General features: G+C 41.9%; 1 protein-coding gene across 1 annotated transcript in view; it reads left to right on the top strand.

Annotated features, from left to right (window-relative positions):
• LOC128650275 (cytosolic beta-glucosidase) overlaps nt 1–25840 on the top strand; it is a 269269-nt gene that overhangs the window by 155243 nt on the left and 88186 nt on the right. The window contains exon 5 of the mRNA XM_053704095.1: nt 9676–9799. Within this exon, the coding sequence (XP_053560070.1) occupies nt 9676–9799 (124 nt within the window). The remainder of the gene's footprint in view (nt 1–9675; nt 9800–25840) is intronic.

Below are 25840 nucleotides of genomic sequence, written 5' to 3'. Positions count from 1 at the left end.
TGCATGGGTAAATTCGCATTAGAATGGTTAACAGAGGCAAATTATTTCGCTACAAATGATATAGACGAATTTTTAGTGGCCCCATATGGCTTAAAGGCTCTGCTACATCATAAAGGGAAATTACCAGATAAAGTTAAAAAGCTATCCACCATTAAGAATATAATTGCTGCATGGCATAAACTGCTGAAATTATTACGAGTTAGCCCAGAATATTCAAAGTATCTGACAATAGCAGGGAACCCCAATTTTATACCAGCAATAGAGTCGAAGGTCTTTCATAGATGGAAGAGGAAGGGCCTAATCTATTTACAACAATTGCAAGACAGGGAAACTAAAGCCTGTAGAACATTTCAGGATCTAAGAAGTGAGTTTGGAATCCCTAATAATGAATTTTATGCTTATTTGCAAATACGGCATTTTTTAGAAACTCTTAATAAAGAATCTATGCAAGATAGCTTAGGCGAAAAGATGAATATGGTATTGAATGTATATAGTCAAGGAAACTATTCTATCTCTTTTTGGTATAAGATAATAAAAAAGTTTCAAGAAACAACAAGAATAGGGGCTTTGGCAGCAAGCTGGCGACAGCCAATAGAAAGGCTACAAAAAAGTTTCAATTTGGTAGACAAAGCAACACTATCCATAGGTTGGAGAGAGTCCCAAATGAAAGTGATAAATAAGGTTTATATTACACCTGCTGTAAAAGCAAAATGGGATAAAAATGCAGAAAATAAATGTGCTAGATGCAGTTCCCCATTTGCGGATTTGTCACATTGTTTATGGTCCTGGGGTAAGTTGAATTTCTGGCTGAACAGGATCAATGGGAAAAATATCAAAATAGAAAAAGAGGATATTATTTTTATGTATCAAACTCCCAGACGGCAGATTAATCTTAAATTTGTAAATACAGTAATATTAATAGGGAGATCACTAATCTTGAAACATTGGAAGTCCACGAAAGCCCCCAGCCTAATAGAATGTATTAATAAAATTAAGGGACAAGTGATAGTGGAGCAATTTGATACAACAGTTAATTCTGAAACTCAGATTAAACGCTTTCTTGACAAGTGGAAGAGATTTATTCAGGCCTTTTCGGAAACAGAACAGAAGCAGCTAATATACCCTTTTAGAGAGTCAGAAACATTAAATAATGCGATTGCTAGAAATGAATTTCCAAATTGGAACTAATGCATTGGGGGCTCTCCCCCCCCCCCCCCTCCTTTCTGGTGGGGGGGGGGGTTTGGTTTTTTCTCCCTTTTTTTTTTTTTGGTGTTTTATTTATTGTTTACCACTTGCTTAAAACAGAAACATAAAAATTATAATTGTAATAAGGAGGAGATGATAGCCTGCTATGGCAAATTTTCTGTTTTGTTTTCTGATGTCTGGAATTTTCTGTTACACTTGTATGTTTGTTTTATTTTCCAGAAAAATATTTAAAAATAATAAAAAAAAAAAATCCTGACAGATTGCTCATGCTGCTTCACATGGAGGGTTCAGAGACTGTTTGAGGACTTCCAGAGGCTTGACTTTCACAAAACTAATCCCTAAGGGCAGGTAGGGCCACGGCAGGCTGCTGTGGCAGGGTGCTGTAGTTTATTATCCGGTTGCAGACTTTAAACTGCTCAGGTTTGGGCATTAAAGGGTTAATCAGGCTGAAACTTGCTGTGCAATCATATCGAAGCATTAGGCACATACTGTGAAAATTTCAAGTGATTTAGTTCATTTTTCACCGTTTTGTAAAATTATGTGCACTTTTTATTTCTTAAAGGCACAGTACTGTTTATTTCAAATTGTATTTTTTATTGATTAAAGTGTTTTCCAAGCCTGCTTGTGTATATTACTAATCTGTTAAACATGTCTGACACTAAAAGGAAAAGCCTTGCTCTATGTGTTCAGAAGCCATGGTGGAACCCCCACTCAAAATGTGTCCCAAGTGCACTAATGTGTCTATTCACTTCAAGGATCATATTGTGTCACTTAAAAATATAGCCCTAGATGATTCTTTGACTGAAGGTAATGAGGATAGTCCGCCTTCCTCTCCCCATGTGTCATCACCAGTTACGCTCGCTCAAGCGATACCTAGTACCTCTAGTGCATTGGCACCTATTACATTGCAACAACTAGCGACAGTCATGGATAATTCCCTTGCGGCCTTTCTATCCAAACTGCCAGTTTTCCCTAAAAAAGCACGATAGCTCTGTTTTAAGAACAGATGAGGAGCAGTCGGAAGCTTTGGGAGGTTTATCTTATGTACCCTCACAACACTCTGACGTAGGGGCGAGGGAGGTAATGTCTGAAGGAGAAATTTCTGACTCAGGAAAGGTTTCTCAGCGGGCAGAATCGGATTCACTAGCGTTTAAATTTAAATTGGAACACCCCCGCGTATTACTTAGGGAGGTTTTATCAACTCTGGATGATTGTGACCCTATGGTGGTCCCAGAGAAATTGTGTAAAATTGACAAATATCTAGAAGTCCCTGTATACACTGATGCGTTTCCGATCCCTAAGAGGGTGGCGGATATTGTTGCTAGGGAGTGGGAGAGACCAGGTGTACCTTTTGTCCCCCCCCCCATCTTTAAGAAAATGTTCCCCATAACTGATCCCAGGTGGGACGCGTGGCAGGCGGTCCCTAAGGTAGAGGGGGCAGTTTCAACACTAGCTAAGCGCACAACCATCCCAATTGAAGACAGTTGTGCTTTTAAAGAAAGGTTTACTAAAGAAAATATTTGTTCAACAAGGTTTCCTTCTCCAACCTATTGCCTGCATTATTCCTGTAACCACTGCAGCGGCTTTTTGGTTTGAGGCTCTGGAGGAGTCGCTCCAGAGGGAGACTTCATATGACGAGGCCATGGATAGAATTAATGCTTTAAAGCTGGCTAATTCTTTTATCACTGATGCCGCTTTGCAATTAGCTAAGTTAGCGGCGAAAAACTCTGTTTTCGCCATTATGGCGCACAGAGCGCTTTGGCTCAAGTCATGGTCAGCTGACGTGTCGTCCAAAACAAAATTACTTAATATCCCTTTCAAAGGAAAGACCCTTTTCGGGCCCGAGTTGAAAGAGATTATTTCAGATATCACCGGGGGAAAGGGCCATGCTCTCCCACAAGATAGGCCTTTCAAGGCTAAAAACAAGGCTAATTTTCGTTCCTTTCGCAACTTCAGGAGCGGTCCTGCTTCAACCTCTGCAACCGCAAAGCAAGAGGGTAACGCTTCACAGCCCAAGGCAACCTGGAAGCCTTTGCAGGGCTGGAACAAGGGTAAACAGGTCAAGAAGCCTGCAGCTGCTACTAAGACAGTATGAAGGGGTAGCCCGGGGTAGACCGGATCTGGGCATGCTCAAACAGTGGAATGGAGATTATGCAGTTTTGTCTCCTCAGAGACAACTGGACCAGAAAACCAGAGATTCTCTTCTCTGGTGGTTGTCTCAGGATCACCTGTCTCAGGGAATGTGCTTCCACAGACCGGAGTGGATCATTGTCACGACCGACGCCAGTCTGTTAGGCTGGGGCGCGGTCTGGGATTCCCTGAAAGCTCAGGGCCTATGGTCTCGGGAAGAGTCTCTTCTCCCAATAAACATTTTGGAACTGAGAGCGATATTCAACATGCTTCAGGCATGGCCTCAACTAGTGGCGGCCAAATTCATCAGATTTCAGTCGGACAACATCACGACTGTGGCGTACATCAATCATCAGGGGGGAATAAAGAGTTCCCTAGCAATGAAGGAAGTAACCAAAATAATCAGGTGGGCGGAGGATCACTCCTGCCATCTATCTGCAATTCACATCCCAGGTGTAGACAACTGGGAGGCGGATTTTCTAAGTCTTCAGACTTTTCACCCGGGGGAGTGGGAACTCCACCCAGAGGTTTTTGCTCAGCTGACCCAGCTATGGGGCATTCCAGAATTGGATCTGATGGCGTCCCGTCAGAACTCCAAACTTCCTCTCTACGGATCCAGGTCCAGGGACCCCAAGGCGGCATTGATAGATGCTCTAGTAGCGCCTTGGTCCTTCAATCTGGCTTATGTCTTTCCACCGTTTCCCCTTCTCCCTCGTCTGGTAGCCAGAATCAAACAGGAGAAGGCTTCTGTAATTCTGATAGCGCCTGCGTGGCCACGCAGGACTTGGTATGCGGACCTAGTGGACATGTCATCTGTCCCACCTTGGACACTGCCAACGAGGCAGGATCTTCTAATACAGGGTCCATTCAAGCATCCAAATCTAGTTTCTCTGCAGCTGACTGCTTGGAGATTGAACGCTTAATTCTATCTAAGCGTGGTTTCTCTGAATCAGTTATAGATACTCTGATCCAGGCTAGAAAGCCTGTCACCAGGAAAATTTACCATATGATATGGCGGAAATATCTTTGTTGGTGTGAATCCAAGGGTTACTCGTGGAGTAAGATTAGGATTCCAAGGATATTGTCTTTTCTCCAAGAAGGATTGGAGAAAGGCTTGTCAGCTAGTTCCTTAAAGGGACAGATATCTGCCCTGTCTATCCTTTTACACAAGCGTCTGGCAGAGGTACCAGACGTTCAAGCGTTTGCTCAGGTTTAGTCAGAATCAAGCCTGTCTATAAACCTGTGGCTCCGCCATGGAGTCTAAATTTAGTTCTTTCAGTTCTTCAAGGGGTTCCGTTTGAACCTTTACATTCCATAGATATTAAGTTATTATCTTGGAAAGTTTTGTTTTTGGTAGCTATATCTTCTGCTCGAAGAGTTTCAGAATTGTCTGGTGTTCCATGCAGATAAGGTAGTTTTGCGTACCAAACCTGGTTTTCTTCCTAAAGTTGTTTCTAATAAGAATATTAACCAGGAAATCATTGTTCCTTCCCTGTGTCCTAATCCAGCTTCAAAGAAGGAACGGCTATTACACAATCTTGATGTGGTTCGTGCTTTGAAATACGATTTGCAAGCAACCAAGGATTTCAGACAAACATCATCCTTGTTTGTTGTCTATTCTGGTAAGAGGAGAGGTCAGAAAGCTACTGCTACCTCTCTTTCCTTCTGGCTGAAAAGCATCATTCGATTGGCTTATGAGACTGCTGGACAGCAGCCTCCTGAACGAATTACAGCTCATTCCACCAGAGCTGTGGCTTCTACATGGGCTTTCAAGAATGAGGCTTCTGTTGAACAGATTTGTAAGGCAGCGACTTGGTCTTCACTGCATACTTTTGCCAAATTTTACAAATTCGATACTTTTGCTTCTTCGGAGGCTATTTTTGGGAGAAAGGTTTTGAAAGCAGTGGTACCTTCCGTTTAGGTTACCTGTCTTGTTCCCTCCCTTCATCCGTGTCCTAAAGCTTTGGTATTGGTATCCCACAAGTAAGGATGAATCCGTGGACTGGATACACCTTGCAAGAGAAACAGAATTTATGCTTACCTGATAAATTACTTTCTCTTGTGGTGTATCCAGTCCACGGCCCGCCCTGGCAATTAGGTCAGGTTAATACATTTTTTTGTTTAAACTACAGTCACCACTGCACCCTATGGTTTCTCCTTTTCTCCTAACCTTCGGTCGAATGACTGGGGGGTGGAGCTAGGGGGGGGAGCTATATGGACAGCTCTGCTGTGTGCTCTCTTTGCCACTTCCTGTAGGGAATGAGAATATCCCACAAGTAAGGATGAATCCGTGGACTGGATACACCGCAAGAGAAAGTAATTTATCAGGAAAGCATAAATACTGTTTTCCTTTTGTTATCTGTATTCAAACCTCTTACGTTATGTGAAATTACTCTCAGCTTAGACATCATCAGTAGTCACCTCCTACCTTTACCTGGGTGGAACCTCTATTTGTGGTTTTGCAAGATTTTCGTCTCTCTTGTGTGCGGCTTTTTAATGGAGAAACTTTCTTCTCCACAGCTCGATGGGACATAAAACAAAATAGAACAGTTAATAAATAAACAACAATGAACAATTGCATATTATAGCAATTTTTTTCCTAATAACATATTTGCATAACTTTACCCAATGTATCGGGGTTGTAGTTACCAGAAATATAGCGGTATTAACAGTTTTAAAGTGTTGAAAGTGGGTATAAAATACATGGTCTGTTCATAGGTTATGTGAATGAGTAGTGAAGGAGCTATCTAAGACTAATTTTAAATCTTGGGCTAGAACTGATTGCCTATCATCTATTGAATATAACTAATATACATATCAAACAACTGATACATGACTATGTCCAGTTAGATGTCTCGTGTAGAGTTATCTCCAAGGATTGATACTCATCTGTGTTATGCCCCCTCTTCCGGTGTGCTGAAGGTTTTGAAGGGAGTAGACTCTTGGGATAAATGCTTCCCGGTCCGGGGTAGAGGCCTATATCTCCACTTAGGGGGATATGAATAAAAGGGACATATTGATCTTTGAACTTTAGCATGTCTAATCTTCAAGGTCTCTGTTTTTTCTTTGAAACCTTTGTCCATCCATTAGCTAATTGTATATTTTTGCTTTTGCATCTGGGTGGCTAAATTACTATGTACATTATTCAATTTACTGTATCTATTTACAGGTATAGATTGTGGATTAATTATTGCTAGCAATTATATTTGACGGTTGTGTTTTTTCCGAAATGCGTAAGACCGGCTTTTCTGCTCTTCCCTTTTACTTTGATGCCCATGTATTTTTAACTTTTGAATAAAGTCTACAATTTTTTATTCTTGGATCCTCTGTTTTGGATATGTTTTTCTATTTTCATTTGGGAGGAAGAGGAGTCCTCCTATCCGGTGGTAACAGTTTTTCCCCCAGCTTTGAGATCCGATCCCTAAAGGAGTCACGAACTGGGCAGGCACGCAGCGGTCAGACATGGAGGTGTAGCAGGCGCAATTCACATGGGTACCTGACGTCACCCGGTAGTGCTACGGAACTACACGCTGGTTTGGACGCCGCAGATGAGTGGATGCACCGACGCAGGTGATTACCACGGAAAGAAAAGCAGAGACCATGGTGAGTCGACTCTATACCCGTATGTGAATGGGGTGAGGCCTGGCGGCCAAATATCATGGAACCCCTGACGGATGTACATTTGCTGGCCTTCCTTGGAGTGGTGAGTCAGTTGAACCCTTGACGTTGCTACGCTGTTTCATATTCGCTATGTGCCTATCTATACTGATGATGTGTTTATGCTTGATACATATGGGACGTGCTGTGTATCTTGCTGCTTATTTTTGACATATGGACTGCACTTATTTTTCTTAATTTAGTTTATGGAGATGTGGGGGGCTGGCGGTTTAGGGGTTAATAGGTTTGGTAAGTGGTAGTGATGTGGGAGGCCAGGTGTTATGGGGTTAATACATTTATATAGTTGCAGAGGGGTCTGGCAGGGGCGGTATAGAAGTTAATAACTTTATTAGAGTTGTGGCGGGGTCCGGGAGCGGAGGTATAAGGGTTAATACATTTATTTAGTTGCAGTGGGCTCCGGGAGCGGCGGAATAGGGGTTAATACATTTATTTAGTTGTGGTGGGGTCCGGGAGTGGCGGTATACGTGTTAATATATTTATTTAGTTGTGGCGGGGTCCGGGAGCAGCAGGATAGGGGTTAATAACTTTTATTTAGTGGTGGCGATGTCGGGCAAAGATTAGGGGTGTTTAGACTCGGGGTACATGTTAGGGTGTTAGGTGTAAACATTACTGGTTTACTGCCATAGAAATCAATGGGATAGGGGGCAGCAGTGAACATAAGCTTTCACTGCTTTCAGACTCCCATTGATTCCTATGGCATCCTCGGCCTTCACGGTGGCGGATTGAAAACCAGGTACGCTGGGCCGGAATAGTGGCGAGCGTACCGGTTAGAAGTTTGATAACTTGCAAAAGTTTCAGACAGTGCCAAATTTGTATTCGGGACATCTGTAATGATGTAAGCATCGATCTGTGTCGGACTGAGACCGGCGGATCGTATGTTACGTCACAAATTTAAACTTTTGCCTTTCTGTAGGCTTTGATAACTTGGGTGAATCAGGCTCGCCATAATTACGCTGCGGAATTCCAGCGTATTTGTGGTTGACGGCTTGATAAATAGGCTTCTCCTTCTGTAGTTGAATCTTTGTTTTAGGCTTGCTAACCGGTGATCAGGAAGTTTTCCATAAGGTATATGGTTTATGCTTTTTCCTGATTTTATTTTAGGAATCCTTAGATTCAGAATTTTCTTCAGGTTTGTTTGGATTTATCCACCAGTTCTTTGAAGGGCCTGTTTTAGATTATTTTGTTTCTCAGGAAGATTGTTAATCTTTTATCATTTTATGTTTTTTGATCTGGCTTTACTTAAGATTATGCCAATTTTTCCTCCTTCAAACCATCATTTGGTTTTAAGTTTTTTTTGTTTTTGCAAGCTCATTTTTTTTGAGAATGTGCATTCTCTAGATTGTAAGTTCCCACGGCAATAGGGCCCTTAATTCCCCCTGTATTTGTCTGTAAAACTTTGTCTTTTATCGTATTGTTTTTCCACTGTACTGTTATCCTTGTACCCATGGGCAGCGCTGCAGAATCTGTTGGCGCTTTATAAATAAAGAATAAGAAGAAGAAGAGTTTCTGAGTTGCCCGCTTTCTTTTCTGTCTCTTCTAATCTTGTTTTTTCATTAGGATAAGGCGGTTTTGTGGACTAAGTTTCTTTTTTTATTAGGATTTCAGCTAATCGTTTAGCCTGTTTATTCTTTTGTCTGGTTCTAGAAAAGGACAAGTTAGCCTTGGATTCTTGGTTCACGCTTTTTTTGTTTTATGAGACTTTATTTTTGGAGTTGGGTAAGTCTCCTCTTAATTGGATTACTGACATTTTTTCCACATCAGTTGCTACATTTTGGTTTTTTTTAAATGATCCTTCTGTTGACCAGATTTGCTTGACAACTATCTGGTCTTCTTTGCATACTTTTTTCTTTTTTGGATGTTTGTTCTCTTTTCCAACGTAGCCTTTGATGGGAAGTCATTAAGGCAGTAATGCTTCATTAAGTATTGTGAAAAAAAGAATATGTAGATACATTTTTCTATATGTCATGCTTGTCCCATCCTCCCTTACCCCTGGACTTCACTGCTTGGGCATTAGTTTTCCAGGACTAATGGATGGTGGACTCTAACCACCTGTATGAAAGAAAAAAATATTTATGCTTACCTGATAAATTTCTTTCTTTCATGGTTGCGAGAGTCCACAAGAGTCCTGTTATTTTTTTCTAATAGTTTTTTGGTCCTCATTTTGTTCTTGCTCCTTTTTTGCTCTTATTTATTTTCCTACATTTCTTACTTGGCTGTAAGTCCGACTTATTACCAGTAATGAGGGAGGGTTTTTATATAGCTCTTGGGGTTTGGGACTCTTTGCTTCCTCCTAGTGTTCATGAAGAGTAATTATCTGGAGTAATGGATCATGGACTCTCACCACCATGAAATAAATTCATTTATCAGATAAGCATAAATGTATCTTTTTTTACTACCATGCCCCTTTAATATAAATTACATGAGCTATTTGTAGCTTTATTGAGAATTAAGTAACTGTTTTCAATGAGAATAATATTTATGATAACTTTATGAATCCAATTAGATTTTATCTATTAATTTTTTGTAAGTCTTCACACATACAGAAATATATTAGATATTTATAATATATTTACACCAATAAATACTGTGTAAATTTGATTTGTTTTCTTCTTTTCAAATATATGGCCTTCTGTTTGATAGTTGTAAATAATTATTTTGCAGGATTCCTTTGGCAACCCAGTCATTTACATAACTGAAAATGGATTTGCCCAGAATTATTCTGCACCACTCGAAGATAAGCAGAGATGGTTATATTTTCAAGAGACATTGATGGAAATTTTAAAAGGTGAAATTATGACTCTTACTAAAACTAGCTTTATAATATTTCTATGAAATATGTTATAATCATATAATGGTTTAGAAAAGCAGTATTGTTCTGACTGAGGTAAAGATTGTTAAACAGGTTACACAAGTGGACAAGCGACAAGTTAGGTGTATGTCATTTTATACTTAGCCACATGGTGATGTGTTAATACATACATGTTTGTTTGTGTGTGTTTATACATCATCCCCTTTTACTTTAAAGGGACATTAAAGACCTCAAGATATTAATATAAATTGTTTAATTACATGCAGTAAAACAACTTTGCAATATACTTTCATTATTTATTTTGTTCTCCTTTAATTTAATTCTGAATATTGTTGACGTTCCAATTCATTTTAAACATGGAAGTGCAGACATAGCTATATTCCACACAGGCATTGGTTGCACACTCTAGTCATCATTATTCAAGCAATGATTTATTTAGGGACTGATTACAAGTGGAGCTCTAAATATCACTTTAGAGAAAGCGATATTATTGCTCAATTGAGTAATACCAGCGCACGCAAATGCTCACGAGAGAACGCTTCCATAGGCTCCAATAAGAGCCTTGTTTTCATGCCGTTTCTAACGCAGCACAGGGGGTAAGTAGCGCAGAGATAGCAGCAAAGTGTAAATATATATGTATATGCTTATATGCATATATATTTATGTGTTAATATGTATATATATATATATATATATATATATACATATTAACACGTAAATATAGATCTATATAAGCATATACATATATATTAACTGGGAACACACAGTTCCTATAGACTGCAATGTAAAGGCACTTTTCAGTGCGTTTTTTTTAACACCCGCTCCCTTTAGACCACAAAAACTGCTTATTGCATTTTTTTTATTAAAAAATAAAGATGCTTCTATATTTATTTTTTTAATAAACTATATCACACTTGATTTTGGTGGTATTTTGTGGGCATTTATAAAATTAACCAGAGATCTGATCTCTGGTTAATTTTATAAGCTCCAATGGCTGGTTATTTATAAATTAGCTTTTAATTTGTAATGTAGTCCTTTAGCGTTTAATGTCCTTTTAAATGTCTGCACATTTTTAGTACTTTTAAATCTATAATGGCCAAACTTTCTCATCTAGTTTTTGACTTGTCATTTTTGAGCCAGCTCAACTTTTTGGTGTGTTAGTATGTAAACATTCAAATATTTCAGTCTAATATTTACATATTTATTAACTTTTTAAGTTTGAGTATGCAAAATTTACAACTATTTCCATAAACGTGTTTTTAAAAGTTTAAAACATTTTGTATTTGTTTGATTTTTAGATTGTGCATATCAAATTTCAAGTTGCAGTATCATCAGGATCTTATACTTTTTAGATTTCTGGTAAAATGTTTATTGCAGTGTGACAAACAATCCTGGCCCTTGCCAGGAAGTATCCATACAGACTGGGGTAGAAGGTATGACTGTGGGTAGATGCACAGAATAGGCCCAGGAACCAGTTGGTAAGGATCTCACAGGACTCTCCCTAACTATGTTCACATACTGACTGTGTTTCCAAGGATGGCAAGGGTTGCTGGAATAGGCCATGCTCAGAGGCACATCCAGGATGGTGATAACCAGACAGTCAGGAATAAGACTGGGTTCCTGACAGTGACCAATAAAGGATACTCAACAGTTAGCTACACTAAGGTTGTAGATAACATATATCTTTTATAAAAGCAGTTATCTATTTATTTTATCTTTAAGGGATAAGACTTCATATTTTTTTTTTTCTTTAAATATTTTTATTGAATATTTCATTTATACATTCAAGTTATTGATACATCACAACATGTGGAAAAAAAAGGAGAATACCATAATCAAATAGATATAAAAGGAACATTTTGATGTAAATCAATCCAAACACAACCCAAAACATACCCATAACGTAATCAAGGAGTGTTATTTAAACCTAGAAATTAATGTCAGCTCCAAATCATATTGTTTCTTATCTCTTTCCTTTTCAGAATTTTTCAATGATGATGCTATTCCATACATGTACCATATTGCTCACTAACATAGTTCAAATTACATATATATACATTCTTACATAGGGTTAATTCCAGTATTATATCTTTTTTCCCCTTTCTTCTACTAGATATGACGAGTCCACGGATTCATCCTTACTTGTGGGATATTTTCCTCCCGCTAACAGGAATTGGCAAAGAGCACCACATCAGAGCTGTATATATAGCTCCTCCCTTCTCTCCACCCCCAGTCATTCTCTTTGCCTATACTAAGTAATAGGAAGAGGTAAAGGGAAAGAGGTGATAAAATGATAGTTTTTATTTTCTTCAAGCAAGACTTTTTTATTTTAAATGGTACCGGTGAGTGCTATTTTTTCTCAGGCAGCAGATGGATGAAGATTTCTGCCTGGAGACTGATGATCTTAGCAGTTGTCACTAAGATCCAGAGTAGTTCCCACAGAATGGCTGAGGAGTACTTGAGAAGCTTCAGTGTGAGGAACGTTTTTTCATGCTACAAGCATTGAGGTATGTTCAGTCATTTTTTTCTGGAGAGACTGTGGTATTTCAGAACTGGCTGACATAGTTCCCTTTAGAGAAGGGGTAAGCAGTAATCCTACATGTAAAGAAGGGGTATTACTGGAACCTGTTTATTATGGAACAATTTGGTTGACACTGTTAACATAATGTTTTGTTGGCAAAACGTTTTCATGTTTTGGGGATACTTAACGTTTTTATATACATTTTTGTGACTGATGGCACTATAGGGGTTCACATGGCTTTCATTAATAGATGGGTTATATGAAAACCCACATGGCTAGTTTGCTAGACCGCTTTACAGCGGTTCCCATTAGGCAGAGAGACATCGATATTGATGGGCGGAGCCTATTTTCGCACCTCAGGGCCTCAATCCGATATGCAGCGTCGCCCGCAAAAGCCGGCGACGCCAAAATTTGCGCTGGTTTGGTATCACATATACGGCGTAACATAGAAGTTGCACTCGTATATTTCTGCCGTAGTTTTTTGGGCCATAGACAGGTATACCAAACCAGCGTAGTTTGGTATCTAATATACAGCGTAAGGACTTACGTGGCGAAAATGGAGAAATCTTACGCCATTTTCACCTCGCAACAAATTGCAGGCGTAGTAAGCCTTATGCTGTGTATTGGTGCCCCGTAACTCCCTAAACTACCTGCAAAATAAAACCTAACGCATGCGCAATGTCTATCTACCTGTCAACCACGAACTGCTAAATAAAACCTAACACCTAACCCATGTGCAATGTCTATCTACCTGTCAACCGCAAACTGCTAAATAAAACCTAACGCATGCGCAATGTCTATCTACCTGTCAACCGCGATCCCCCGCCGCAATCCCTAATAAAGTATTTAACCCCTAAACCGCCGCTCCCGGACCCCGCCGCCACCTACATTAAATGTATAACCCCCTAATGTGAGCCCCCACACCGCCGCCATCTACATTATCTACCCCCTAATGTGAGCCCCCACACTGCCGCCATCTACATTATCTACCCCCTAATGTGAGCCCCTACACCGCCGCCATCTACATTAGCTACCCCCTAATGTGAGCCCCTTACACCGCCGCCATCTACATTAACTACCCCCTAATGTGAGCCCCTTACACCGCTGCCATCTACATTATCTACCCCCTAATGTGAGCTCCTTACACCGCCGCCATCTACATTATTTACCCCCTAATGTGAGCCCCTACCCCCTAATGTGAGCCCCTTACACCGCCGCCACCTACATTAACTAGCCCCTAATGTGAGCTCCTACCCTGCCGCCAGCTATATTCAAATTATTAACCCCTAATTTAAATCCCCCTACCCCGCCGCCAGCTATATTAAATTAATTAACCCCTAATCTAAATCTCCCTACACCGCCGCCACCTATATTACATTTATTAACCCCTAATCTAATCCCCACTATACCGCCGCCACCTATATTAAATTAATTAACCCCTAATCTAATCCCCCTATACCGCCGCCACCTATATTAAATTAATTAACCCCTAATCTAATCCCCCTATACCGCCGCCACCTATATTAAATTAATTAACCCTTAAAATACTAAACTATCCCTACCACTAAACCTAAATCTAACCCTACAAATAGCCCTGAAAATGGCTTTTTGCGTGGCATTACCCCAAAGTAAACAGCTCTATTGCCAGCCCTTAAAAGGGCTTTTTGCGGGGCTTTGCCCCAAAGTAAACAGCTCTTTTACTAGCCCTTAAAAGGGCTTTTGGTGGGGCATTGTCACAAAGTAAACAGCTCTTTTGCCTAAAATCTAAATCCCCCTACACCGCCGCCACCTATAATAAATGTATTACCCCCTAATCTAATCCCCCTACACCGCCGCCACCTATATTAAATACATTAACCCCTAATCTAATCCCCCTACACCGCCGCCACCTATATTAACTATATTAATATAGTTACTATATTATATATATTAACTATATTAACCCTAATTATATTAGGGTTAATATAGTTAATATCATTATTATATATATATATAGTATAATAACCCTATCTAACTCTAACACCCCTAACTAAATTCTTATTAAAATAAATATAATTAATATTATTAATTAAAATATTCCTATTTAAATCTAAATACTTACCTATAAAATAAACCCTAAGATAGCTACAATATAATTAATAATTACATTGTAGCTATTTTAGGGTTTATATTTATTTTACAGGTAACTTGGTATTTATTTTAACTAGGTACAATAGCTATTAAATAGTTAATAGCTATTTAATAGCTACCTAGTTAAAATAATTACCAATTTACGTATAAAATAAATCCTAACCTAAGTTACAAATACACCTACACTATCAATAAATTAAATAAACTACAAATCTCTAAACTAAAATACAATTAAATACACTAAACTAAATTACAAAAAACAAACAAACACTAAATTACAAAAAATTAAAAAAGATTACAAGAATTTTAAGCTAATTATACCTATTCTAAGCCCCCTAATAAAATAATAAAGCCCCCCAAAATAAAAAAAATGCCCTACCCTATTCTAAATTAAAAATTAACCAACTCTTTTACCAGCCCTTAAAAGGGCTTTTTGCGGGGCATGCCCCAAAGTAAACAGCTCTTTTGCCTGTAAAAAAAAACACAATACCAACCCCCAACATTAAAACCCACCACCCACATACCCCTACTCTAAACCCACCCAACCCCCCCTTAAAAAAACCTAACACTAAGCCCCAGAAGATCTTCCTACCTTGAGTCGTCTTCACCCAGCCGGGCCGAACTCTTCATCCAATCCGGGCGATGTCTTCATCCAAGCGGCAAAGAAGAAGTCTTCCATCCCGGCGATGTCTTCATCCAAGCGGCAAAGAAGAGGTCCTCCATCGGGGCGAAGTTTTCCTCCAAGCGGCATCTTCAATCTTCTTTCTTCAGCCCTCAGACGCTGAACATCCAGCAGGCCCGACGACTGAACGGCGAATGAAGTTTCCTTTAAATGACGTCATCCAAGATGGCGTCCCTCGAATTCCGATTGGCTGATAGGATTCTATCAGCCAATCGGAATTAAGGTAAGAAAATATGATTGGCTGATTCAATTAGCCAATCAGATTCAAGTTCAATCTGATTGGCTGATTGGATCAGCGTCAGAGGGCTCAGACCAGAGACTCTCTTCTTTGGTGGTTGTCACAGGATCATCTGTCCCAGGGAATGTGCTTCCGCAGGCCAGCATGGGTCATAGTGACGACGGACGCCAGCCTCTTGGGCTGGGGTGCAGTCTGGAATTCCCTGAAGGCTCAGGGTGTTTGGACTCAGGAAGAGTCCCTATTACCAATAAATATTCTGGAACTGAGAGCAATATGCAATGCGCTCCAAGCGTGGCCTCAGTTGGCTTTGGCCAAATTCATAAGATTCCAGTCGTACAATATAACAACTGTAGCATATATCAATCATCAAGGGGGAACAAAGAGTTCTCTAGCGATGACAGAGGTTTCCAAAATAATTTGATGGGCAGAGAATCACTCTTGCCATTTATCAGCAATCTATATCCCAGGAGTAGAGAACTGGGAAGTGGATTTTCTAAGTCGTCAGACTTTTCATCCGGGGGAGTGGGAGCTCCATCCGGAGGTGTTTTTGCGACATTGATCCGTCAATGGGACACACAGGAATTGAATCTGATGGCATCTCGTCAGAATGCCAAACTTCCTTGTTACGGGTCCAGATCAAGGGATCCCCAAGCAGTACTGATAGATGCTCTAGCAGTACCTTGGTCGTTCAACCTGGCTTATGTGTTTCCTCCTTTTCCTCTCCTACCTCGTCTGATTGCCAGAATCAAACAGGAGAGGGCTTTGGTAATCTTGATAGCGCCTGTGTGGCCACGTAGGACTTGGTATGCAGATCTGGTGGAAATGTCATCTCTGCCACCGTGGAAACTGCCACTGAGACAGGACCTTCTCATTCATGGTCCGTTCCAACATCCAAATCTAATTTCTCTGCAGCTGACTGCCTGGAGATTGAACGCTTGATTTTATCTAAGCGGGGATTCTCTGAGTCGGTCATTGATACCTTGATTCAGGCTCAAAATCCTGTCACTAGGAAAATTTACCATAAAATATGGCGTAAATATCTTTATTGGTGTGAATCCAAGGGCTACTCATGGAGTAGGGTTAGGATTCCTAGGATTTTGTCCTTTCTCCAAGAAGGATTGGAGAAGGGATTATCGGCTAGTTCCTTAAAGGGACAAATTTCTGCTTTGTCAATTTTACTACACAAGCGTCTGGCGGATGTCCCAGACGTTCAGTCTTTTTGTCAGGCTTTAGTTAGAATCAAGCCTGTGTTTAAACCTCTTGCTCCGCCATGGAGTTTGAATTTAGTTCTAAATGTTCTTCAAGTAGTTCCGTTTGAACCCATGCATTCCATAGATATTAAGCTGTTATCTTGGAAAGTTTTGTTTTTAGTTGCTATCTCTTCTGCTCGAAGAGTTTCTGAGCTTTCTGCGTTACAATGTGACTCGCCTTATCTTATATTCCATTCTGATAAGGTGGTTTTGCGTACTAAACCTGGATTCCTTCCTAAGTTTGTTTCAAATAAGAATATTAATCAGGAAATTGTTGTTCCTTCTCTGTGTCCTAATCCTTCTTCTAAGAAGGAGCGTCTGTTACATAACTTGGATGTGGTTTGTGCCTTGAAGTTTTACTTAAAAGCGACCAAGGATTTCTGTCAAACATCTTCTCTATTTGTTGTTTATTCTGGAAAGCGTAGGGGTCAAAAAGCTACGGCTACCTCTCCTCCTTTTTGGCTGAAAAGCATCATCCGTTTGACATACGAGACTGCTGGACAGCAGCGTCCTGAAAAAATTACAGCTCATTCTACTAGAGCGGTGGCTTCCACATGGGCTTTTAAAAATGATGCTTCTGTTGAACAGATTTTTAAGGCTGCGACTTGGTCCTCCCTTCATACCTTTTCCAAATTTGATAATTTTGCTTCTTCTGAGGCTATTTTTGGGAGAAAAGTTCTTCAAGCAGTGGTGCCTTCTGTTTAGGTATCTGTCTTGTCCCTCCCGTTCATCCGTGTCCTGTTGCTTTGGTATGGTATCCCACAAGTAAGGATGAATCCGTGGACTCGTCGTATCTAGTAGAAGAAAAGGAAATATATGCTTACCTGATAAATTGATTTCTTCTACGATACGACGAGTCCACGGCCCTCCCTGTCATTTTATACAGATTATGTTATATATTAGAAGAGGACTATGATATTATCAGTATAACTGAAACTTGGTGGGATGATTCACATGACTGGGCAGTTAACTTAGAGGGTTATACTTTATTTAGGAGGGACAGGAATGATAAAAGGGTTGGAGGAATCTGCATGTATATTAAACCTAACCTTAAACCTACAATAAGGGAAGATATTTATGATAATACAGGTGACAATGTAGAGACCCTGTGGGTTGAAATAAAAAGTGGGGGAAAAAATCCTAAAAAAATATTACTTGGAACATGCTACAAGCCCCCAAAAATTAGTGGCATGGAGGAAACTCAACTACTAATGCAAACAGGTAAGGCTGCTAATAACAGTGCTGTAATTATGGGAGATTTTAACTACCCTGATATAAACTGGGCCAATGAAACTAGTAATTCAGCTAAGGGGGATATATTTTTAAATGTTCTCAGGGATAACTTCTTGTCACAATTAATAGAGGAGACAACTAGGAGTAACGCTATATTGGATTTAGTCCTATCAAATAATACAGATATGATATCAGAAACACATTGTGGTAACTGTGATCATAATATGGTCACATTTGAAATCTCTTTTCATAAGCAGTGTCTTAAAGGTTTAACTAAGACTTTTAAATATAAGAAAGCAACATTCAACGATTTAAGGAAATTATTAAATGACATAAATTGGGATAAAGTATTCTCTAATAAAAACACAGAGGATAAATAGATAACATTTAAAACTTTGTTAAATAAATATACATATAAACAAATACCATATATTGTCTATAAACAAAATTCATGGATATGATTGCTAGTATTAAATTGGTCACCTTTTAGTGGGATTATTTAAGCTTAACTAGAGCTTTTTGTATATATTTTTGATTTGTATAGGTTGAACTCGATGGACTTCATTCTTTTTTCAACCTCATCTACTGTGTTATGGTTAAAAAAATAAAAATAAAAAATGCAAGCCAATGTGACTAAATAAAAATGTGTTAAGAGAAATTAGGAAAAAATGTAGGACATTTAAATTATTCAAAGAAAATAGTACAGAGTCAACATACCATATTTATAAGGAATCTGACAAAGCATGCAAAAAGCCAAAATTGAAAATGAAAGATTAATTGCAAAGTATTCTAAACCTAACCCTAAAAGGTTATTTAAGTCCATAAATAGCAAAAAATCTAAGAAGGACAATATAGATACATTAAAATGTGTAGAGTGTAACATGATTAACAGTGACAGGGAGAAGGCTGAGGTACTAAACCAGTTATTTTCTTCAGTATACACAAGAGAGGAACCAATGGAAGATACTTTGGAACAAACTAGAACATGCCAGCCCATACCATTAACTGGTTTATGAGGATATCAGGAAAAAAACGGATAATATTAGGTAAATGATACTCCAGTCCCAGATGGAATACACCCAAGGGTGTTAGAGGAATTTAGCACTGTTATAGACAAACCTCTACTCTTAATTTTTTTAAGACTCATTATCCTCAGGCAGGATTGGTGTAAAGCTGGATCAGGGCTGATCCAGGAAGCTATAGACCAGTTAGTCTGACATCAATAGTGGGGAAGATATTTGAAGGGATTATAAGGGATTATATTGATGAACATATTTGTGTTAACAAGATTATGAGTTCAAATCAGTATGGTTTTATGAGAAATACATAATGTCAAACTAATCTAATTAGATTCTATGGGGAAGTAAGTAAAAATGTAGATAAAGGGGAATCAGTTGATGTGATATACTTTGATTTTGCAAAGGCGTTTGATACAGTGTCACATGCACAAAATTTAAGGGACTGGGAATAGCTGAAAATGTTTCCTCATGGATAAATAACTGGATTAAAAGATAGGGAGCAAGGGTAGTAGTGAATGGATCATACTCAGATTGGACAAAGGTAATCAGTGGAGTCCCCCAGGGATCAGTACTGGGCCCTGTTCTTTTTAATATTTTTATTAATGACTTGGAGCAATAATTACATAGCGACACATCTATTTTTGCAGATGATACTAAGTTAAGTAAGGTCATTAGGTCAGAGCACGATGAACTTTTGTTACAAATGGATCTGCAAAAATTAGAAGTATGGACAGGTAAATGGAAAATGAGATTTAAAATGGGAATATGTAAGGTTCTACATTTTGCAAGTAAAATTAAGCAGGCAATGTATTATTTAAATGGGACAAGACTTAGCCAAACAGAGGAAGAAAGGGATTTGGGAGTAGTAATGGATAAGAAGCTAAAGATGGGTGAACAATGCAGGGCAGAGGCTTCAAAGGCTAATAAGATACTAGCATGTATTAAAAGAGGCATTGATTCAAGGGAGGAAAGCATAATTCTGTCACTATATAAATCCCTGGTAATACCTCACCTTGAGTATGGAGTGCAGTTCTGGGGACCGATCGAAAAAAAATATATTGCAGAACTAGAAAAAGTTCAGAGAAGGGCCACAAAGCTAATAAGGGGAATTGAGAATTTAAGCTATGAGGATAGGCTAGCCAAACTTAGTCTGTCTTCTCTAGGAAAAAGGAGCTTGAGAGGTAACATGATTACTTTACATACAGTCATATGCAAAAGTTTAGGCACCCCTGACAATTTCCATGATTTTCATTTATAAATAATTGGGTGTTTGGATCAGCAATTTCATTTTGATTTATCAAATAACTGAAGGACACAGTAATATTTCAGTAGTGAAATGAGGTTTATTGGATTTACAGAAAATGTGCAATATGCATCAAAACGAAATTAGACAGGTGCATAAATTTGGGCACCCTGGTCATTTTGTTGATTTGAATACCTGTAACTACCCAGCACTGTTTAATTGGAACACACAATTGGTTTGGCGAGCCCATTAAGCCTTGAACTTCAAAGACAGGTGCATCCAATCATGAGAAAAGGTATTTAAGATGGCCAATTGCAAGTTGTTGTTCACTTTGACTCTCCTCTGAAGAGTTGCAACATGGGGCCTCAAAACAACTCTCAAATGACCTGAAAGCAAAGATTGTTAAACAGTATGGTTTAGGGGAAGGCTACTGCAGAGATTTAAGCTGTCAGTGTCCACTGTGAGGTACATAGTGAGGTACATAGTGAGGAAATGGAAGACCACAGGCACAGTTCTTGTTAAGGCAAGAAGTAAAATATCGGAGAGGCAAAGGATGGTGAGAACGGTCAAAAACAGCCCACCTCCAAAGACCTTCAACATCATCTTGCTGCAGATGGTGTCACTGTGCATGGTTCAACAATTCAGCGTATGGGAGAGTGATGCTGAAGAAGCCTTTTCTGCACACACTCCACAAACAGAGTCGCTTGAGGTATGTGTGACGGATACCCCCCGGCTACCCCGACTGGGTAGCTCCGCCAAACGGGTCCTGCTTCCTCCCTGCCGATTGCAGCTATGTAGCTGGCAAGTGACCACAGCCTGTAGCCACCCCTGATGCCCGACAGCACCAGTACTCAGGGTCCCACCCTGTGGCAGACTCCAGCTACCAGACTAGGTAGCTCTGTCAGAGTGTCCTTCCTCTACCTGGAACAGGCTGCTATGTAGCCCAGGAAAAGTGATTTTAGCTGGAGCAAACCCAAATAACTAGACAGCCTAGCATTCAGGTTTAACAGGAACTGATTTTATTGAAAACACACACTCCTTTTATACAGTCAGCTCATCTTGATAAGACCCTGGACAATCCCACTATTTTCCCGCCATTCCCGCCCCTCTAGACAGCCCGGCACCTCCATAGGAGCCACAGTCTCACATAATCCCAATACATAGGGGTGTCGGTTTCGGGTGGAGCGGCAGCACTTCCAGGGTGTCATTTTAAAGCTCTCGGTCCCCAGATGTCACAGTCTAACAATCAGCATGATTCGTTACTGGGGACCGTAGTTACAGTCCGTTGAAGTTATGAGGTTAGGGGTGTCCAAAACCCCCAGTTCCAAAAGGAGCTCCCCTCCGGCAATTCCCCCACCCCTTGTACTCCCCAGGGGCTACTAATCCCCAAAAGAGCGGAGCTCTGGGGCACATGGTTGCTGGAGCGACCTGGGTTAAAGTTAGCGGGTGTTCTGCTGTCCTGTGGACGACCTGGAGTTCCAGGAGCCTGGCCAGCCTGAGAGGGGTTAGGCGGGTGTCCTTTGTAAGGCAGCCGACCGGGAGTTCCAGGAGCCCGGCCAGCCCTGGAGGGTTTTCCTGGTCATACACCAACTTTTCTCTGAACACAAAAACAAGCCAACACATAGCAAACAAACAGCTTCCAGAGATGGTGGTTGCTCTGAGGAGCCCAAAACCACTGAGAAACAACAGGGGTGAGGTTGTAGGGGGGTGGGGGGTAGCCTTAGCCGTCTGATATCCGTGACATCTCCCCCCTCCAGTTCGGCAGACCCGGCTAGACCCTTAACGGGTCGGCCTGGGGCTGTCCGACAGTGGCCCTCCACTTCTCATTTGCTGAGAGAGGTTATCCCATCTCTCCTGAGCTTGGGGCATCCCGCGGGGTTTCTGCTGGCGTTTATACCCTGCGCCCTGGGAGCAGGGATAGTCACAAAATGCAAAGTCCCAAACAAGTTTGCTAAGGCCGGCTCCCAAACAATTGCTGTTCCACAAGTTCCAGTGTCCTTAAGTTCCATGGCCAAACTGTTTCCCTCTGTGACACTCTGTTGAGTACCGGCTGACCCACCCACAAACAAAGCCAGTACCGGTTTCCCGGCTGTATACCCACCCCAGACTGTTGGTGGAAGTGGCTCCTTGGTGGGGCAGGCAAAACTCGGGTGCCCAAACTTGTGGCACCAACTGCATGAGCGGGTACCCCCCTGGCCTGCCCACTGTGAGATATACTCCAGGACAAGAAAAGGGTATAGACCCTGCCAAGCTACTGAGGGGAGAGACCGTCTGTCTCCTCTCCCGAGAAGGAGATCTACTGCTGGGGAGGGAGGTCTGCTACCTCCGCTCCATGGGAAACTGTGCTGCTGCTGGGGAGAGAGACCGACTGTCTCCTCTCCCAGAAAGGGATTCGGCCACTGGGGAGAGATATCGATACCCGTCTCTCCCTGCAAGGGCTTCTCTGTAAGGGGAGGGAGGATGACTACCTCCGCTCCCAGGGGATGGCTCTGCTGCTGGGGAGAGAGACCGACTGTCTTCTCTCCCGGCTCCTGGCTCTGAAGCTGGGGAGAGAGACCGACTGTCTCCTCTCCCGGCTCCTGGCTCTGCCGCTGGGGAGAGAGACCGACTGTCTCCTCTCCCGGGAAGGGGTTCTGTTTACGGGGAGGGAGGAAGACTACCTCCGCTCCCAGGGGATGGCTCTGCTGCTGGGGAGAGAGACCGACTGTCTCCTCTCCCGGCTCCTGGCTCTGCCACTGGGGAGGGAGACAGACTGTCTCCTCTCCCAGGAAGGGGTTCGGTCGCTGGAGAGAGATATCGATACCCATCTCTCCCTGCAAGGGCTTCTCTGTAAGGGGAGTGGGGACGACTACCTCAGCTCCCATCGGATGGCTCTGCCGCTGGGGAGAGAGACCGACTGTCTCCTCTCCCAGGAAGGGATTCGGCCACTGGGGAGAGATATCGATACCCGTCTCTCCCTGCAAGGGCTTCTCTGTAAGGGGAGGGAGGATGACTACCTCCGCTCCCAGGGGATGGCTCTGCTGCTGGGGAGAGAGACCGACTGTCTTCTCTCCCGGCTCCTGGCTCTGAAGCTGGGGAGAGAGACCGACTGTCTCCTCTCCCGGCTCCTGGCTCTGCCGCTGGGGAGAGAGACCGACTGTCTCCTCTCCCGGGAAGGGGTTCTGTTTACGGGGAGGGAGGAAGACTACCTCCGCTCCCAGGGGATGGCTCTGCTGCTGGGGAGAGAGACCGACTGTCTCCTCTCCCGGCTCCTGGCTCTGCCACTGGGGAGGGAGACAGACTGTCTCCTCTCCCAGGAAGGGGTTCGGTCGCTGGAGAGAGATATCGATACCCATCTCTCCCTGCAAGGGCTTCTCTGTAAGGGGAGTGGGGACGACTACCTCAGCTCCCATCGGATGGCTCTGCCGCTGGGGAGAGAGACCGACTGTCTCCTCTCCCAGGAAGGGGTTCGGCTTACGGGGAGGGAGGACGACTACCTCCACTCCCAGGGGATGGCTCTGCCGCTGGGGAGAGAGACTGACTGTCTCCTCTCCCGGCTCCTGGCTCTGCCGCTGGGGAGAGAGACCAACTGTCTCCTCTCCCAGGAAGGGGTTCTGTTTACGGGGAGGGAGGACGACTACCTCCGCTCCCAGGGGATGGCTCTGCCGCTGGGGAGAGTGACCGACTGTCTCCTCTCCCGGCTCCTGGCTCTGCCGCTGGGGAGAGAGACCGACTGTCTCCTCTCCCAGGAAGGGGTTCTGTTTACGGGGAGGGAGGACGACTACATCCGCTCCCAGGGGATGGCTCTGCCGCTGGGGAGAGAGACCGACTGTCTCCTCTCCCAGAAAGGGTTTCTGCTGCTGGGGAGAGTTATCAACATCCATCTCTCCCTTGTCCAAGTCTATAATCTCAGAACCAGACTGCTGATCAGGATCCAGGAGCCCTGGTTCCCTTTCTCCAACATTGGTGTGTCCGGTCCACGGCGTCATCCATAACTTGTGGGAATATTCTCTTCCCCAACAGGAAATGGCAAAGAGCACAGCAAAAGCTGTCCATATAGTCCCTCCTAGGCTCCGCCCACCCCAGTCATTCTCTTTGCCGCTGAACAAGCAGCATCTCCACGGAGATGGTGAAGAGTATGTGGTGTTTAGTTGTAGTTTTTTATTCTACTATCAAGAGTTTGTTATTTTAAAATAGTGCTGGTATGTACTATTTACTCTGAAACAGAAAAAGATGAAGAGTTCTGTTTGTGAGAGGAATATGATTTTAGCAGCAGTAACTAAAATCGTTTGCTGTTTCCACATAGGACTGTTGAGATGAGATGACTTCAGTTGGGGGAAACAGTTGGCAGAGCCATATTTCTAACAAGACTGGGTAATGCTGGAAGGCTGTCATTTCCCCTCATGGGGACCGGTAAGCCATTTTCTTAGTCTCAAACAGAATAAAGGGCTTAATATGGGCTATAAAACTGGTAGACACTTTTATGGGCTAGATCGATTGCTTTATTTGGGCATTTTATACAGCTTGATGTTGAAATTCACACTTTATAAACTTTGGGGAACGTTTTTTTACGTCAGGCACTGGTTTAGACACCTTCCCAGTCAGGAAGGGCCTTCTCTGTAGTAGGCAGAGCCTCAGTTTCGCGCCATTACTGCGCAGTTACTTTTGAGAGCAGGACATGCAGCTGCATGTGTGTGGGTCTGAAAGTAATTGAAAAGGTTCCTAGAAGGCTTCATTTGGTATCGTATACCCCCCTGGGTTTGGTAAGGTCGCAGCAAAGGCTGTAGCTGGGACTGTAGAGGGGTTAAAACTGTAACCGGCTCCGGTTTCCTCATTTTAAGGGTTAAAGTTCTGAAATTTGGGGTGCAATGCTTTGAATGCTTTAAGACACTGTGGTGAATTTGGTTAAATTTGAACAATTCCTTCATAGTTTTTCACATATTCAGTAATAAAGTGTGCCCTGTTTAAAATTTAAAGAGACAGTAAAGGTTTTGTTTTAAAACGGTTTTTGCACTTTATTGACAAGTTTAAGCCTGTTTAACATGTCTGTGCCTTCAGATAAACTATGTTCTGTATGTATGGAAGCCAATGTGTCTCCCCCTTCAAAATTGTGTGATAATTGTGCCATAGCGTCCAAACAAAGTAAGGACAGTACTGCCACAGATAGTAAAGTTGCCCAAGATGATTCATCAGATGAAGGGAGTAGACATAGTTCTACATCATCTCCTTCTGTGTCTACACCAGTTTTGCCCACGCAGGAGACCCCTAGTACTTCTAGCGCGCCAATGCAACGATTGACGGCAGTAATGTATAACTCCATAGCAAATATTTTATCCAAAATGCCTGCATTTCAGAGAAAGCGCAATTGCTCTGTTTTAAACACTGTAGAGCAGGACGGCGCTGATGATAATTGCTCTTTCATACCCTCACACCAATCTGAAGTGGCCATGAGGGAGGTTTTGTCAGATGGGGAAATTTCTGATTCAGGTAGAATTTCTCAATAGGCAGAACCTGATGTTGTGACATTTAAATTTAAATTAGAGCATCTCCGCGCACTGCTTAAGGAGGTGTTATCTACTCTGGATGATTGTGACAACCTGGTCATTCCAGAAAAATTGTGCAAGATGGACAAGTTCCTAGAGGTTCCAGTGCACCCGACGCTTTTCCTATACCCAAGCGGGTGGCGGACATAGTGAATAAGGAGTGGGAGAAGCCCGGCATA

Source organism: Bombina bombina, chromosome 2 (assembly GCF_027579735.1).
Source record: "Bombina bombina isolate aBomBom1 chromosome 2, aBomBom1.pri, whole genome shotgun sequence".
Taxonomy (NCBI): Eukaryota; Metazoa; Chordata; class Amphibia; order Anura; family Bombinatoridae; genus Bombina; species Bombina bombina.
This window is presented reverse-complemented; position numbering and strand designations above follow the sequence as displayed.